This window comes from Ceratocystis lukuohia, assembly GCF_044167205.1.
Source record: "Ceratocystis lukuohia strain C4212 chromosome Unknown Supercontig1_pilon, whole genome shotgun sequence".
NCBI classification, from domain to species: domain Eukaryota; kingdom Fungi; phylum Ascomycota; class Sordariomycetes; order Microascales; family Ceratocystidaceae; genus Ceratocystis; species Ceratocystis lukuohia.
The window spans coordinates 695,824-714,225 of record NW_027263520.1 but is presented as its reverse complement, the minus strand read 5'-3'; the positions used below and the strand labels follow the sequence as shown (position 1 = coordinate 714,225).

Sequence of the window (18,402 nt, the reverse complement as noted above, 5' to 3'; positions counted from 1 at the left end):
CTCATAGCGTCAAAATCATACACATACATTGTCTTCCTAGATATACCATACAAATTCGTACACTCTGCCCATGAATCATCTCTCATGAGCCCTATCCTGTTTATTCTTCTTCCTCCTTCTCTTTCAGTCTCTATGGGGGCGTCTCCTCTCTCCCTCTACGCAATTCTGCCTTTCTCACAGGCAGCTTCTCTAGCATCGACCCCGTGTAACACAAATGGTCCTGCATAGCCGAAATCAGCCGCTGCATCTCCATCTTCATATCGCCCGCATCGCAACGGCCCTCCATGACGTTTCCTGTCGGCGCGTCGGGAGCCATCGACACTTCAAACGGCACTAACGATGCGGCAAAGTCTGAGTACGACGCGACGCTAGACGACACCGAGTCCTGCCTCCAGAAGGCCGGCGGTTCTGCCGCTGAACTGCCATTGCTGCGATTTGGCTCACGGCGGTGTAGTGGTGGCGAGTCATTCTCATCTAGCTCTCTGTCGGTATCCCGGCCAAGGTCTTCGTACATGCCGTTGTACCCTCCTGTAGTATATTCAGTGTTACCGCCGTTGCCGTGGTTTGCTGCTGCCAGTGCACTACTGTGGTGGCCCATATCCTCCGGTATCAGCAGTGAGGGCAAACGGTCTGTCCGCGACTCATCAGGGATAATCATTGACGCCTGTCTCTTGACGTCACTGAACGAGGGTATGAAAATCCCCGATTCGCGATCTACACCGTTTGCATCCTGGCCGCCTGCCAAAGCATTTGAACTCGCTTTTGTATGGCTTTTTGGTTGCTGATACTGTGTGTAGTCGGTCATCTGAGATTCCGGACGCTCATATCGTGCCTCATCCAGGTCAATGTACAGCGAGGGCTCGCGATCCGTACGCGCACTGCTGGTTACATATATCGACGGCTCGCGATAACCATCATTCAAGTCGGGAATCTCAATTGTACCGTCGTCGTTCTCATTGTCCGCCTGGTTCCCGGCGTCCGAATACCCGCTCTTGCTTGTGCCGTTAGTCGCATTAGCCAGCGCTGATGTAGTGTTGGTATCGCTGACATAGAGAGAGGGCTCCCGTGGCCCCCCTGAAGGAGCTGCGACATATAGCGACGGCTCTCGTGGCTGGGATGTTGATGGGACATAGAGAGACGGCTCTCTGGTCGTATGTGGTACTTCAAACCGCCGTGATGTATGCTTCTCCAGCCCGAACCGCTCTTCCGTGTCGCTTGCAAAGGCTGCATCTGACTGCGACGTTGAAGGCCGCGAATAGTTATCCTCAACGAAGCCCTCGTCCAAGTCAATCAGGCTCGCTACCGATGCTCGATTAAGTGGCTGTCGCGAGGTCGACAGACTTTGCAAAGATACGGCCGATGAATTTGCACTTGGTCTACTGTAAATCTCGGTTGGGGGGTTAAATGCCGGTGGCAGGGACGGCATTGCATCTTCATGGTTATCAGGCTGACCGGATCCACCGCCAGCCATGACCGGGAAAGTCCAGTCCTGAGTTCTACGGTTATCGTGCGGTGGCGGCTTCTGACTTGCACGGATGGTATCAGATCCATGTGCATCCGTCCCTGTGCCATCATAGGATAGGTCTAGATTAATGAGCGACTCGCGAACAGTTTGCCCCTGCGAGTGGTCACGAAGGGGCAAATCCGAGGTCAGTGGTGGGCTTTCTCCCCGGCCGTACCATGCCCGGGCATTGTCGCGGTAGTTTGTCAGTGTATTTGGGTCAAACACCTTCTCTAGTGGTGCCGTTGGCCCCTTCAAGTTCGGCGGTCTACGACGGCGACGTGGCCCGTTTTTCTGCGGTGGGGGAGCCTGACCCGGGAAGTCAACACCAGGCCCGTAGGCATCATAAACTGCTGACGCATCAGGGTCATCGGTGTGTGGGGCTTCCTTCATAGTATTAAAGTTCCAATCATCCATAGCAGGCATTGGCGGCACGTCTTCAAGTTGCCCCTGAGCACCGCCAACAGCAAAGAGCGATCGTCTGCTGCCGCCTTGTGTTTCCCAGAGGCGATAGGCCTTAACCAGTTTTGAAAGTGATGCCGTTGGAAAGCGGTCCTCAGTATCGGCAATATACGGATGCTGTTGAATTTCTTCTATACGTGGTCTCATAGCAGGATCATCAACAAGACAATAGGCCACCATATCCTTGAGCAAGTCCGAGTACTGGTCGCCTTCAAGTCGAGGGCAATTGTTCTTTAGGAACTTGCCAATGTTTGGTATATTCTGCAGTGTTGTCGCATTAGGTGGCAGTCCAGACGCAACTTCGTAAACCATAGAGCCAAATGCCCAGATATCAACCTCGGTTCCATATGCAGCTGATTCAAACAGCTCTGGTGCCATCCATTGCAGCGTCCCAGTAACAGTCGACCGCTTATCAAAGCGCGTGTTTATAATGCCAGCAACGCCAAAGTCGCATAGTTGCACGCCGCCAGCGTCTGTGACCAGCACATTGGCACACTTGATGTCTCTGTGGATAATGCCTTCTTTATGCACCCACGACATGGCCTCGGCAACCTCACGCAAAATGGGAATGATCCATTTCTCAGGAAGCCCACCAGTTGGTCTCATCAACGTGGCCACGCTGCCACCAGCACAATACTCTGTGACCATCCAGATCGACTGGTCTACTAACAGCGAGTCAACCACCATGTTAATATTGCGGGCACCGCTGCTGTTCAGCATTTTGAGCGTGTTGACCTCTTTAAGAATATCACTAAAGGTGTCAGAATTGGTGGGATTCATGCTGTCGCCCTCCTCAATGCTGATGATTTTGACTGCAACAAGCTTTTTGGTGTCGCGGTTTGTAGCCTTGTACACACGGCCAAAGCTTCCCTTTCCAATGAGCTCCATTAGCTCGTACGGCGGGATTTCCTTGCCTTGCGCCGTCATTTCTTTTAATATAGTCGACTGCATCTTTTGCGCGTCCATGACGGCCTTCCGGCGGACGTCTGTCATCTGACCGGCCATGAAGTGAAGAGCAGCCATGGCTAGAGCTACAGACTGGGTATTGTGTTCTGGGGGGTTGGACAGGAGTCGTGTCGTGTCGTATCGTATCGTCGAAAGATTATCGCAGCCTTTCGAAGCGGAAAGGCGCTATCTACCACAATTCCGTGACAAAAAGAAAAGAAGAGCAAGTAACGCTTGATCGTAGAGACGTATAAGTCCGAGGCAGCAGAGTGTTGTTCAACAATTCTCAGCCATGGTATGCGAAGGATAATGGGCGTAAGATACAATTAGCCCAGTACGCAGGCCGGCCAACCTTGTTGCTAGTTTATCTCTGGTAAAAAGGGAAACGAAGAAAAAATCAGGTCGTCGTGTCTATCGTCTCGTCGTGAAGCTAGAGTCGCCAAGGACTCGTCGAGAAACTGTGTCGTCTGTCACCGGTTATGGAAGGGAGACTGAAGGCAGAAGGCAGAAGGCAGAAGGCAGAAGGCAAACGCTTAGACCAATGCACAGCAAAGGCCAGAAGGACGAATCAAAACAAAGAAGCTAAATTACGGATCTGGGGGCCAAGATGAAGGAAAAGACAGAAACAGAACAAGCGAAAAAAAGAGGTGATAACTGGCGTGATTGAATATCGTTCAGAACAACGAGAGAACAAGTCGAAGAAGTTCTATCCAGGCCAAAGGCCAAGCCAGGGGTGTCTGATGACTAAGCCTGCCTACACCGCCCCGCTTTTATTGTTCTGTACGACCATGGCGATGGCGGCCTCTGCGGCGCGAGGGGGCGCTGTAGCTAAAATGCTCTGGCTCTATATTGTAAGCTTTATTCACTATATTTGAGGCAGCGCTGAGCTCTAAACGTTAGTCATCATGCCCTGTATTTCAAATTCGCAAACATCACAGCCAACAAGTCAAAGGCATTCTGCTGCTGCTCGCTACTCTAGGCTAGGCCTCCTCACCAGGCCTCGTTTCATGTTTCCCCAATGATTCTAAGATTTCCCTGTCCCAAGTTCCCGAAGGCTCTTTTTCTCCCCGGCATAATGCACCACTAATGCACCACTCCTTACGCAGCCATACATACACAGCACATGATCGACAAGACAATGCAAAACTCCAGGGCACAGACACACACACCGGAACAACCTTCAGAGTAAGCGCAAGCCAAGATATTATGTTGTGGGCAAAGTAAAAATGGCCACCGAGAATTCGTATTCTAACATCTATAAAACTCCTGTTTAAAAAACAACCACCCAATGACAAAGACAGACAGGCTGTCTTGTCAAGATATCAATAATCTCACCTGCACCTGCCGTTAAATAGCACGCATTTCCTCCTCCCATTCCTATATCCCTCAGACTCCAACAGTAAAGAGAAAAAGAAATTCAATAAATAATGATGCACGTGGAGAGTTCACACGTGAAAATAAAAGACAGAAAAATCAAGAACCAAAAACGACCATGTGTAATTGTGACAGAGCAGCAAGTAGGGGTATATGAAGGAGAGATAAATAATCCGGAAAAACAAATCGCTGTGTAGGTGCAGGAAAACAAAAAGCAGGAAATGCAAAAAGATATTGCGTACATCAATGATGTCCAAGAATTGCGAGTAAGACACAGCTAGGGCCAAACCTTTCGTGTACCCTTGCGTCAAAGTTTGTGTATCAATAAAAGCCTCAACGAAACTTACCAAGTGCGGGATGAGCTCGCAACAGTTCGAGTAGTAAACGAGCCTCGTCGGCCATTCTTGAGCCATATGTATATTTTATGTTATAGTCATCATGTTGTTTTTATCAAGGTTTTCGACTGTTTTTCGTGGTTTTAAGAGGTATGAGAATGATAAAGGAAAATATAAAATGTCGCAGTAGGGTAATGAGTGAATGAGAGGTCGGTAGCTCATATATATATATACCTCGTTATGAACAACGAAGAGTGCCGGATATCCGAGTGGTGATACCATAGCAATGGCATATTATTTGCCATTTGATAATTATCCCTAGTTGGGACTGGTGGTAACGAGCGGACGGCTGGCAAGAATGGACGAGAGGCTGCGTTTATTAGTCAAACAATGATGAATTCATCCTCATAACAAGTCATAAATAACACCAAGATTGTGTTGCAAGTTTCGTTAGGGCAAATGGAAATAAAAGTAGAAGCTGTCAGTGCGACGCTGTGTCACACAACTTCACAGACTGAGACACATGGGCCGTTATTCAGTTCAGAACATGTTACCAGAGCCCGTAGTGGGTTGGTGGTCCTCGGCATCCAAAGACTGCTGCAATACATTGGCCTCCAGCACTGTGGTGTTCTTTCTAGTGTCAGCCAATGTAGGAACCCCAGCTACCGTGTCTGTGTTGGCACAAGCCTTGCCGTCACCCATGACATCCGCAAGACCGCTGCCCTCCTGACCAACGGTCTCCCGCACATTCTCGTCTGTATAGTGTGCTTGCGAAGAAGATCCACGCACAAATCGAAACTCGGTGCTGACCTTGTTCGTAGCTTCGTCATCATAGTCTAGTTCTGGTGAGTCTGCATAGCGCCGGCTAGTAGACCGTGAAATTGGCAAATTGCGACTTGAGAGGCGGCCAGCCAGCCACTCCGACTCTGACCCAACTGATGCCATGGAAATAGAGCGGGGCTCCGGAGACGGTGTATCAGTCAACTGCTCGTCGCCCTCGAGCTCATTCTGGACTTGACGTTCAAGTGGCGTTGGAGAATTGCAATTTAGCGCATCGATCGAGCGATGCCGGCCATGGCGTGTCGACGTAGGGCTAGAGGTTGAGCTGTACAACACACTCATGCGCTCACTAACCGACATGATAGTTGACAGATCACGCTCTTGTCTTAAAGGCGAAGCAGGCGGTGAGATGGGAAGCTCGGGAAGGTCTTCCCGGAAACGCGATCGTGTGCGGCGGGGGACAATGCGTGTTGGGTTATTAGGGATAGGTAGTTCATAATCAGAAGAGTCATAGATTGAAGAGGCAAACTCGCGCGAGCGGGCAGTCTCTATGGATATTGCGTCTCGAGAAGTGTTTATAAAGACAGGCTGTGCCTTTTTACGTTTGCGCGAGCCCCACCTAAGCATTGTGCGGAGCGAGCGACGTCTGGTTGATGTCGAACTCTGGTCAACATCACTCGCAATAATGGCCGATGGTGAAAGAGTAGGTGTGAAAGAAACAGAGCTAGCATGAGGTCTGGTTTGCAGGGTGGGCTGGGGCTCAGACTCAACAAAGACTTCGGGCTGAAGACGATTGCGGTCAATTTCAGTTTGATCGACAGTTTCGTTCGAAGCCAACCCCTCGGGTAGCAGTTCGCTAGATGGATATGTTGGGCTGCTTATTACAACTCCAACATCAGCCTCAATTGACGCATTATCCATCCCATAGTCTTGATTTTCAACAACTGACAAAACAGAGCTGGCATCTGCGCCATCGCCGCTGACCAGTGATTCTGGTGTTGCAGGGCGCGAGTTATTCAAGAGAGATGATTCTTCCAACACAAGCTCATCAATTTCCATCCTTTGCGGCGTTGATGGCTCAGGATGTATTTCAACGGGATCCATCAGCTCACGGCCCAGGACGCCACGCTCCATGTTCCTAGGTGGTGTGGATTTAGAAGCAGCAGCCTGTTCAGCCAGCGCAGCTTGCTCGGCCTTTTTGCGGGCAATGCGCTCGGCAGCACGTTCCTGATCCCGTATTCTTTTGCGTTCACGCCGGCGCTGATCTCTCTCCATGACAGTGCGGAGATCGGTCGAATCAAATGCATCAGCCAGTCCATTTATGCGGGCTCGGGATTTGATGTTAGAGGGTGTTGGTGACAGATCAATGCTCCTATGTGCTCTAGAGGCAGAAGTACGATCAACATTGGGAGACCAATTGGGACGAGAGGTGCACTTCAGCGTCGGACGCGGAGCCAGGGATCCAAGAACGGTGACCAAATAGGCGGCACTATCAGTGCCATCGCTCGACATACTCGACCGAAGAGATTCCGCTGAAGGGAATTCCATCTCATCTCTGTCATCAGAAGTGTATCTGTGCTGCAAGCTACTAGAGTGTTTATGCTTGCTGCTTGTCTTTCGCGAGATCTGACGGGAGCACGTGGAGTTGGGTCTGGTGTTTAAGACAGTGCTTATGGCCTGGATTTCAGTCTCGCGCACGGCATCTCGTCTGTAGTGCTTCTTCGGTGATCTGTTGGTTCTCTCGGGTCGGTGGGGACTGAGCGTGGGTATTTCCCAAACAATATTGTCTTGGACTATAACTTCTGGCAGTACTTGTGGACTGATGCTTTCAGGTCGCTCTTCAGTGAAACTAAAGGCACGAGCATGTCCAGTACTGGCATCGCCATGTGGCCGAGGTTGTGATGGTGGCTCCGTCCGGCGTTTCTTCTTGAGGGTTGATCTGCGCTTAGGAGTACGAGGTTGCTGTGGGCGGGTGGCCGACGGTTCGGTGTCTTGTGCAAGCACTGCGTCGGTTTGCGGTGGAGATGGAGACGAGTCCTCGACATCTGAAAGGCTATTTCCGCTTCGCGGCCGTTTGCGTCCATCGGTCGACTTTTTTCGGAAATGCCATATGGCCATGGTTGGCGGTTGTGTATAACTGTATGTGTATATGCGAGTGTGAAGTGATCGCGACTATTAAAGGGATGGTAATGGAAGATTGGAGACAGCCAGCGAGGGAAAGAAAACATATATATGTATATATATCGCGGCTGAAGAATTAAGCCCAAAGGTGGCGGTTGTAGGCACAGGTGGGAGGAATGCGGCTTTGGCGCGAAGGCATCCTGAAGATCCGGAAGCTCTAGTGCCTAACTAACGGGACAAAGTTCGAGGTCTAAGAAGGGAGACCAGCCAGAAAACAGCGCAAAGGAGCTGAAACAACTCGAGAAGCGTTGGGTTGAAGATGGCAGCCGTCCCGTTGTGCGAATTCCAGCTGATAGAGTAAAAGGTGAATGTGAGTCGCCAGCCCCACGATGAAATCGAATGACTTTGAAGGGGTCTTAACCTTGATAAGATCCCTAAAGCGGTCAAATAGAAATGGGAGTATAATCTAGCTATTAATATGTGAAGGGGAGGTTGATGAAGAGAAGCTGGAAAAGAGAGGTATGAATAGAGGAAGAGAGGAAAGAAAAGATGAAGCTCAAGATAGACGTTGTAGAGGAAGAAGAGACCGATGAAATATGGAGAAGGAGAAAAGGACGTAGTAATTGTTAAAAGAATAAAAAAGGAAATAAAATCAATTCGAACAAAGACCCTGCAGGCACGTACATAAAATAGCCATGAATTTATCGCTGGCTTTTCTCATTGCCCTTTCCTCTCCTGTCCTGTCATGCCTTGCTTTTCTTTTCTTTTTTTTTTTTTTACAGCCAGCTTGATTTGATTGTGGAAGGGACTGTGATTTATGCATTAGGCAAAGCAACGTAAGTGAGGGAGAGAAAAAGGGATAGTATGGAAGAAGAAAGAACTCCGAGCAAGAATAAGAGGGGGAAGCTGCCGTGCGGCAAAAAGAAAGAACAAAAAACGTCCAAAAAAATAAGCTGCCTCCTTCCTCCAGCCCGGAATTTTCTTTCCATCGACCAAAACGCCAAACAACGCCACCCACCACCTACGTTTTTGCCTGTTGGTTACTTACTATGGACAGTACATGTAACGAAGATACTAGATATGAAAACGACTGCTCTGCCCCTCCTCTCTCCCAGCCTGTTCCCGGCAGGGCACAGTCAAAACGTGCATGGGGTTTGGATTGAAGCCAGCCATAAAAACCCAACCAAAATAGGGCTTTCCCTGTACATACAGACCGAGCATACAGACAAACAAGCCCAAAGGGCCCGTTAGATCAAATGACATAGTTGGGGAAGCAATTTTGGGCGTTAAAGAGATGCACGGGGTTCTTAGTGCATCGCATCCCCGTGAAGATGGCTTGTCCCCATGTGTTGAACGAGGCAAGCACCTTGGATGCTATTGCTGTATTGAAAACAAAACAGAAGCCTTGTTATCAAACAGGCAAGCACCGCAACAGAAATCCCTTCCTTCTTTGTTGGCACAGGTCAGGGACTAGGGTCTGCCAGCCCATCCCCATGACTCCTTCCTTTTCTCTCCGTTTTTCTGTGAGTATTTTTGGAAATTTCCATTCTTTCTGGGTCTTCCGACCCCCATTTACGGTCTCTCGCTCTTGTTCTCTCTCTCTCTCCCAGTCTCTCTCGCTTTACTCTCCCCACCTATATGGTTTTGTGCCTGAAATGGATAGTTGCAAAGTTTGGCTCAATCGGCAGGTCGGTCAAGAGAGAAGGCTGGAAAAATAAATTAAGCGATAAATTGGAAAAAGAAACTGCACAATTCCCCAGGGGCTCCTCCCTCCCTATGCTCAGTCATCAAAACATGCGGGGAGGGGAAAAAAGAAAGCCAGCCAACACAGCAATGATGCATTCTCAATTTCGCAAAAGAAAAAAAAAATCACGAGGGGTGCAAGATAGCCTAATCATAAGAGAACCCAAGGCGGAGGGCTGCCTTGCCTTGCAAACGTTAGTAGTTGAGACAATATTGTTTCTGTATTTACAAGCCACAAGCCTAACAAACAAGCAGCAGCCCAGTGCCCAAAACCCTGGCCACATTAATCTGGAGTGGAGGTCCAGAACAAAGTTGTTTCTTTTATAACCGGATTTCCCACCTGCCCTTGTCGCGCTGCCGCCTGTACACGTACAACGCACGTACTATCCTATCCGTACTTGCCTGCCTTTCAAGAACAGCACTTTAAAAGAGGCAAGAGCGCCGTTTGTTTTATGCTGTTGCCATCTGTGCATCCTTTTCTTTTTGGGCCCGGGTCAATTTATGCACGCACTGTAAAAAAGGTATCTTTTAGGTTACAGATCAGCAAAGAAGTACATGCCAAAGCGGACATAAAATCCGAACAGTATAGCTTTGCAGGCAACAGGGAATGGGAAGAAGAGAAAAGTGCTTCACAATACAGCGTTCCCAGATATGCATCGTGTTATGCAAGCATATATCCTGAAGCTGAGCCTTTCGAGAATAAGATTAATGCTTGTTTGCTGCACGCTACTACTATATCCCTTGCCTACTCAAACGCTATTATAAATTTCCCAACTGCACAATGCAAGTCTGATTGGCAGCACAAAGACACCAAGACAAACGTCTTGTTGATAGTCATGTGCCACGGCGGTTATTAGCAGGGAGCACAAGAAGAGGTTTCCTGACCTGTGGGTTGCGTGTAATTCAGGCCACGGTCACGTCCGAAGAATGACTTTTTAAACACCGTCTATGCATTTTTGCTGAAATGCAAGCCTCGCTAATAGTTCGACATGGCTTTCTTGTATATATGTGTACATACATATATACATGCGACTCTAGGAACCCTCCCCGCTCTCCTACGCAAATAGACTGGCTGCACAATTTTTCACCCGCCATAGTCCGTGACAATGGCCACCGATGCACGTGCCGTTTGCTGAGCCCGTGGAATAACAGCACCGTCGGTTGACCCCTGTTTATGGAACATCAATATCATAACAAAAGCATGCAGCGAGAAAAGAAAAAGAGAGAATAAGAGGGCAGGAGGGTAAGAGAGGAAGAAAGCCAATGGCAGTGGGAAACACCAAAAAAGAACAGGCAATCCGGCTGAATCAGTGCATTAAGATAGGATTGGAATGTTGGCCGGACAGATTTCCCGCTTGCAAGTTTGCTTCACCGTAATCAAACTGAGAGAAAGAGGCAGAAGTCGTCCCAAAGTCCGGACTTCAGACGAATGTTCAGGGTTCTACACAGAAAAGCACACAACATATACACAGGCGGCACAAAGCTCCCCTCCCCCCCCCCCCCCCCAGGAATGAAATCAACCTTGGACCACAGCCACGATTTCATGTTGCGGCCCGTCTTCGTATGTATGTTGCTTGTCTTATGTGCGCATTTGTTGGCGTCGTACTTCACATGTACGTGTGTCTGTGTACACACGTATAAAGTCCCCATCTTCCTCTCGCCCTCCAGCGCCCCCAGTTCGTGTAGCCTGCACAGCAAACAGCAAATGTCTTGGCCCCGTCAATCACTTCGTATCCGCCTAACAAATAACTGTGAAGTCGCCTGCGGAATTGGGAATCACAGTTCGCATTTTCATCCTTTAACGTGCTAATGTCGCGTCGTGTTATCGTTCGTTCTCGAGGAGAAAAAGAAATAAGCCTCAATATTAAGTGATCAATGCCCCCCTTTTTCTCCCCCTCCTCGCCTTCTTCTCTCTTCTCGTGCTTTTCTCGGATAGGGGGGTTAGAAGGCTTGGAGCTTATTGCTCCAGCGGCAAACCCGTCAGGCTAGCCAATACCGGGCGGCTTGCTTAATAGTAGTAGGGCATGAACGGGCCAAGTAGGCTCACTAAGGATGGCTTCCTGAGAGAAAAAGGTGTCCTCGATCTTGGTCGAGGAGATAATTCGATGCATAGCTGCTGGTTAAGGTTTAAAGCTGCTGCAAAAGCTAAAACTTCTCAGGTGGCTTTTTCTAGCCAGTGTCTGGTCCTGTGACTCATCTCTATCTAAGCATCCTAATAAAGAAGCCTTTCATGCACATGTGATGGATGGTACGTACATATACGCGTATGCATATTTTGAACCCTAACCCTATCCAACGCCATACACACACAAACCTATCCGACCACAAAATTCTGCATGCACCGACCTAACTGTTCTGATCCTGCTGCCCATTGTGTTGTACGTTGCTAGTATCTCAGCCGCACTAACCTCTAGATCTTCATTGCTAGTAGCTAGGCTGACTTTGGCGCTTCCACAGCCTTTTCTATAGCGGCCACAATATTAAGCCTGTCGTTGCGCTGCCCATTGCTACATTCGTGATTAGAGCATACCGCTATTTTTTAGGCCTCACAGTGCTGAAGCGCAATCACTGACTTATACATTGGGCTGAGCCACTCCGATGCAGGTTTGGGCACAAGGGGATGACGCGTTCAGCAAAGAGAGAGAGACATTGGCCTTTTCGGGAGTGCTGGGCAACCGTTTTATGTTAGTTCTTCTTAGCAGAGCGAAAAGCCTCAATATTGAAGCTGTTGGTGGTGCTCGGCCAAATGTCAGTCACGCCAGTGGCGTACGGCGCGAGAGTGCCTCAAACTCACTCCCTTTTCGTTAGTTTATTTTTTTTGCCACTAATGGCTGATGCCGACTAGCGTTGGAGTGGCTGATTGCTTAACTCCGAGACCTCCTCATGTCAGTTATATGGTGGGTGGCACATGCCGCTGTATACAAGTATAGTATACTATCTACGTTTGACCGAAACCAAGGTTACGCAGCGTCTAAGCGGCTAAGTATGTGAAGCAAGGCGGCGAAATGGGGTTGGGTTATCCTTTGTTTTTTGTTCTTTTTCGTTTTTCCTTTCTTCGCTCTTGGGTATTTCTATCTTTTCCTACTCTCCCTGGTGTCCGCTCGCTCTATCAGCCACATCAACTGGGCCCTGGCTTATTGATAGAGAACGCTGGTCATCTCCGGAGAACCTCATCATATCGCCGATGACGACTAAAAGCTCACGAAGGTACGGAGCCCATTGAAGGATGTAACGACTTAGAGAGGATTGGGGGGGGGGGGGGTGTCTCTCTGGCCAAGCAGCGGTGTCTCAAAGTGCCTAGGAGAAAAAAAACTTGACAGGAGCACAAACAGGCAAGATTTGCATATTATTAACCTGTGAGGAACAAGGCAAAAGCTGGTTCAGGTCCAGGCCGAGACAAGGCAAACCACCGACGAGGGAAAGAGTGACGTGATATCGCTTTTTAGAGTTGGGCAACTGATGGCTTGTCGAGAGACACTAGCCGTTTATTTGTGTTGGTCTTGCCCGTCTTGCCCTACATTACCAGTGTAGCAAGTGTCTCCCTACTTGTAAGCTGCCATGAACAGAGAAATGCAGCGGCAGAAAAGTACACTTGGGCTGCGGAGACTTCGTTGAAACCGAGGTTGGGCTTCTGACAGTGAGCAAATTGACAATGTGATACCCAGATAAGGTCTAATAGAGGACAGCACATCAGCCATGCCTGGGTGGCCATTTCTTGGGTCATGGGGCTTCGACATGTCTTTAGCAGATGGTATGGGGGGGGGCATCATAGCTAGTCTTACGTCTTATTTTATGTCTCCAAATGCTAGCGAGCATGTCATATAGACTTTCAGGTATACATTGGGCGTAATTAACCAAGATGCTGCTGCGCAAGCTAGGGCTTTCGTAGACGAAATGAAAAGCACCTGATTCATACTAAGTGCTGGAGAGAACAGGCAATAGAATAGGGAAATAAGAAGAAGCGAAGGCTTGCTGTGAAAGGTTTTAACCAGTGGGATGTAGAGCAGCAAATTAGAGGCTACTAGAGCCACGCATTATTAGATTACCACGAAGAAAGCGAATGCGGTAATACATGCGGACTCAGCCAACCAGCCTGGCCAGCCTGGGCAACAAAGTCTACAGCCCTGCAGCAATGAAGCCAAGCCAAGGCCAAGCCAAAGCCAAGCCAAAGCCAAGCTGGTTGGCCTTATTAGCAGGGCGGCAACACGTGCTAGAGCAGACCCGCAAAAATGGTAACGTTGGAGAGGGGAAGAGCGAGAGGAAAGGGAAGGACTGGTGGACAAGATGCTTTGGCTTTGGCAAGTACCCAATGTTGCATGTGAAGATAAGATGGCTGTGGTGGTGTGCAAAGTTTAGGGTGGAGGTGACCCTAAATGTCGCCTTCTCTTGGGAAAGAAGAGGCTCCTCCTAATTTTCATGGCCCACGGAAAAATTTGCAGACGATAATTGTGCGACGAAATTGAATGAAGGGCGAAACAACTCCGAGAAAAGCTGCTGCTGTCTTAGCACCGAATTAGCAACCAAATCATGCTGGAAACAACAGGCGAGACTGCGATTGTTGGTCCAAGCTTTCCTTTTCGCGCTTAGCCGGCCGTGTTCTTGCATCAAGACAGCATGGAGGCCGGGCTCCTTGTTGCGCGGCTTCGGTTTCATCAGCCAAACCAGACTCCTACCATCTTTGAAGAGCACAAAAGGCGAAAACTGACGCGACAGGAGCTGCTTAATCTCAGGTTTGTATCTCGCCAAATGCCGCCTTGACGTCTGGCCACCGGCGTGATTGCTAATTTGACACCGTCTGACCTCGGCCAGGAATATACTGTCCTGTCTTGCCTGGGCTTTGACAAGCTGGCAGACAGCATGCAAGCACTGGGCCAGAATAACTAAATCCTGAGATTTGGCCTGATTTGCTTGTGCAAGCTGTGCCTTGCATTCAAAGCTTCCTTTGGACTCGTCCAGTGTGCTCTTCTTGCACCTGTGTCACCGTTAATACAACCCTTATGTGGCCCACAATACGCAGTGCGCATACAACCCTAAATCGACAGCACTCACATCTTCATCTACGGCATCAAGGCAATCATGACTGCGGACAGAAGCAGGCCTATTTTGCAAAATTCTTGGCCAAATATCTAGAGGCGAGGATTTGACAGCTTGGAGTCTGCCCTGTCTCTCTTTATCTTATCAGTCGGGCTGGGGGAAAGAAGACAACAGACTAGAGCTAGGGGGATGTTTGCCTTGTGCTCGCACGCACCTCCTCTTCCCCAAGACCTGGGCTCTAAAAACCTAGACGTGGTTTTCCGCCGCTAAGAAATTAGACAATGCGCAGAGCGCCGCCAGCAACAAAAAAGTGTCAAAGCCCCAAGCACAGAGACCTCACGGGTTATTACTATTGCATGTCTAGCGAAGTCTGTTTGGGACTACTGTTCTTCGATTCCCTGTGGAGATTTCGGCCCTACCCTCTTCTGCATCAAGTCGACGTCTGAAGTTTTGAATAGGGAGAATGGGGATAAGAGGAAGGAAGGTCCAGAGGATCGACTTGTCGTTGATATGGAGAACCTAGAAGCAAGCAGAAACAAGGTCTATCCAGCCTGACCGACCTAGACTAAGCCAACTGCGATAGGTCAATTGGTACACGCCCCAAGGGCTTGAGCTCTCGCGGGCTAGTTCTTTTAACTGATTGTTAATAACTGGGAGCCTGGCCCGGCTATAAAGAATGGAATGTATGGGAAGGAGGAGCGAGGGATGACAAAAGGAGTCTAGGTGGAAGAGGAAGGAGAGGAGCTGCCGTGCCAAATATCATAATGTATGATTTGGACTCTGGCTTCTAGACCTCATCCTCGTCCTGTACTTATGTACCGGTGTGTTCTCTCTTCCACAGGCAAATCAGTTTCCTCTTCTCTTCTTTTTCTTCTTTGAAGTCATTTTTTTTTCTTTCTGTGTGCTCTGTTGTCACCGCGCCACAACGTCTCTTGTTGTTATTCTTTTTTTATTTTCACATTCTCTCCTTTAAACAACGTCCCCCCTCACTCTCCCGCAACTTCACTAGACGTCCAGTTTCACTGCTTTTGACTCTCCACTGACGCTCTCATTCACTGCTTTCTTGATACATCTGGTACACCAGCAACCGCCGCCGCCCTTTCTGGCTTCAATTCGCCCTCCGCCCTTTCTACGGTGACCCCATCCATCAAAATGAAGTTTACACTGGCTCTCCTTCCCTTGGCTGCCATTGCCACTGCTGTCAACCTTGATGTGACCGACTACTTTCCCTCCTGCTCTCTCAACTGCCTGGGTCAAGCCGTGTCTAATTCCTCATCATGCTCTCTCTCCGACTCCGTGTGCATGTGCACCAACGCCATTGACGAGGATCTTGCGTTAAACGCGAATTCATGCATGATCAAAGACTGCGGTTCTACTGTCGCCTTCAGTAAGTCTTGTCTAGCTGCAAATTATATTGTCCCCCTTGCCTTTGTGCAGTCTCTCGCCGTGCCTGATACGACCTGTCTTCTTTTTCTATCCATATATCTTCCCCCGCCTAGAGTCCCCGGGTTCTGGCACCCTACCTACGCCAACAACCTTCGTTCCTAGTTGTGCTGTCGTTTGTAACTCTACTTTTACTAACCATTAATGTAGCCGATGTTATGTCCGCTGCCGACAAGTTCTGCCGTGCTGCCTTGAGTGGTACCACTGCCACCGGCGGCGTTGCATCCCTTTTGGGCACTGCTACTGGCACCAATGCTGCTTCGGCTACCGGTACAAGTAACGGCACAGCTACTGCCGGCGGCGCCGCCAACATTGCGCCTGCTATTATGGCCATTGTTGCTGCTGGTATGGCTGCTCTGTAGACCAGAGGCCAAAGATCCAATCCGGTATGCCAGAAGCCAAGCTAAAGCTGCAGCAACATGTGCTGAATTAGGGCTTGTTGGGTCCTGTGAACGCAGCCTTTTTTTTTTTTCTTTTCCTTTCCCTGTTATTATATTTATTTTTCCTCTTTTCTTTTCTTCTTACTCTCCTTTTTCCCCATCATTTTCTCAATAACTTCTGCTACTAATTACTTGGCCACAAAAAGCAAACGCCAAAATCCAGCCGAATACTGCATTGCAATCTAAAGGTGTCCAGGGCTCGAAAGCATATGTGAATGTGACCACAAATGCCCGAGGAGATCTTGGTCTATAGCCTTGGAGAGTTGCTCCCTGAGGATATCCCTAACGCTTTGGAAAACCGCACAGACCACATTACCCGCTCGCTATAGAGCATTTTCCCACTCTCCTGGTCATCCGAATGTCCCTTCAACCTAGTATGTATGTATGTATCTACATAGTAATACTGCTTGCTTACTAGATAGCTAGCTAGCTTAGCTGTTCTCCTGACTGGCATGGCTTTAGTATGCTCTGGTCTTAATTCATTAGCACTTTCTTCCATTTCAACCTTGGTGGTCTTTTTAGCTTTCTCTCCCATTCTTCCTTTTTCTACCTCTCCACCTAGAAGGCGTTCCCCTATTGACTATTGACCCTTTGTCCATTCCTGCGAGGCCCTAGCAAGGAGGCTATCGTTTCAAAGCGACCCCATACCATAACTCCGACCAAGGCAAAAGCTTAATGTCTATCGCTGTTATCCTTAACTCCTGATACGGGCTCCCTGTGATTAACGGCATTTCCCTGCATTTACCTCCCTGTTTGGCTGATCGCCCCGAAAGTGGCAATAATGCTGCTTTATTCGTCGGTCTGCCGAATTGGGAGGCAAAAACATACTAAGTTGGTGTTTGTTTCCTCTCCCTCGTAGAAGAAAAGCACTCAGTGGAAAGCATATCAGCATAAGCCAACACTACCCGAGTCTTGTTATTGAGGGTACTAATAAATGGCTCTAGTTGGATATATACGATACCAGCTGTATTTTTCGGCGCGTCACCGTGTCTGGGACCACTTCTATCGGGCGTTCATCAAACAGGAAAAGTCTTTCTAGCTGTAGACAGGGTATGTATGGGTGGGTAGTTTGAAATGCAAAGTTTTGCGTGAGATGAGTCCAAGTAGTTGTCATGAGCGTCATCATGTATCGTCCCCGACGTTGGATGTTCGGCTGGTCAAACGTCTTCTTCAATGCTCAGTATATCTCCAAGGACTGACTTCCTAAGAAAAGATGCGGGATGTAACTGATGCTCAGACTTATACTGGGGAAAGGAACTATATCATGCACAATATATACGTCCATCGATGTAGAGATGAGGCGTAGCAAATGCCTGGCAACGCCCTCCTGTTGTTTTGAATGGAGCTTTTGTTTGCCATGCTTTCTTAACTCGACATGGCCTGATTTATTTTGCGTGTTTGCAAAGGTCATACAACCTCGGTTTGATCGGGCTGTAGATTTGCCTACGAAGTTTTAAGAGGAGGGCCGCAGTTCTTTCTAGAGAGCTTGTTGCTCGTATCGTGCATCTTGTTTCTTCATTGCCATATATCGTTCCTGATTATATGGCATAATACCAACCGGATTCGGTCGGCTACATATCACCAAGCACTGTTGCAACATGCCCATTCCAGTCATATTCTAGTGTAACCGAATAGGGCAAGAAATATGTTGGGCCAAGGAATACTACATCTATATTGCCTTGAACGGTGATATTATTCTAATGGAAATCACCATCTGTGAAAATTGGAGAATGACTATAGAGCACGCAGGGAAGTGAACACTTGTAAAAAGCCGCCTTTGCTGGGAGACATCATGGTGACACTTGGTCATCGATACCTTAGGATAAAAGAAGTCTTGGCTTCACTCCCGTGTTAAATGGCACACATATAGGTCTGGGTAGCCTCTCGCCATTGTCGATGCATCCAAAACGTAAATCCATGTAATGGCCGATCACCCATAGAGTAGTATGTATGTTGCAAAGTGTCAAGCTTCTTACTGGTCTTGGTATTCGTAAGGTCATCTGTCTTCTCTTATACTTCCTGCATTCTGCAATGACGTAGCAATCAAAGGGAAATTGGACTCGAGTCCGTTTCTCGTATAGAGCGGTCAACTTTGGGGCTCGGATATCACTGGCCAAGGTGTTTATCTTTCAGAGCCATTGTGAATTGTTTGCTTGTATCCTCTTTTGGCAGAGGCCAAGGAAGCTGGTTGTCTGATGCAAAACATGACATCTGATATTGGCCT

General features: G+C 48.6%; 3 protein-coding genes across 3 annotated transcripts; 1 reads left to right on the top strand and 2 right to left on the bottom strand.

Annotated features, from left to right (window-relative positions):
• Window positions 1-130: 130 nt before the first annotated feature.
• On the bottom strand, window positions 131-2,986 carry HOO65_010181 (Serine/threonine protein kinase; the record flags this gene model as incomplete). Its single annotated transcript, XM_070999663.1, has 1 exon — window positions 131-2,986. The coding sequence occupies one exon, from the start codon at window positions 2,984-2,986 to the stop codon at window positions 131-133; it is 2,856 nt and encodes a 951-aa protein (XP_070862003.1).
• Window positions 2,987-5,157: 2,171 nt separating this feature from the next.
• HOO65_010180 (uncharacterized protein) lies at window positions 5,158-7,515 on the bottom strand (the record flags this gene model as incomplete). The annotated part of the gene is made up of 1 exon (XM_070999662.1): window positions 5,158-7,515. The coding sequence occupies one exon, from the start codon at window positions 7,513-7,515 to the stop codon at window positions 5,158-5,160; it is 2,358 nt and encodes a 785-aa protein (XP_070862002.1).
• A 7,932-nt stretch (window positions 7,516-15,447) lies between these two features.
• On the top strand, window positions 15,448-16,100 carry HOO65_010179 (CFEM domain-containing protein; the record flags this gene model as incomplete). Its single annotated transcript, XM_071006160.1, has 2 exons — window positions 15,448-15,682; window positions 15,889-16,100. The coding sequence occupies 2 exons, from the start codon at window positions 15,448-15,450 to the stop codon at window positions 16,098-16,100; spliced, it is 447 nt and encodes a 148-aa protein (XP_070862001.1).
• Between the last annotated feature and the right edge of the window lie 2,302 nt (window positions 16,101-18,402).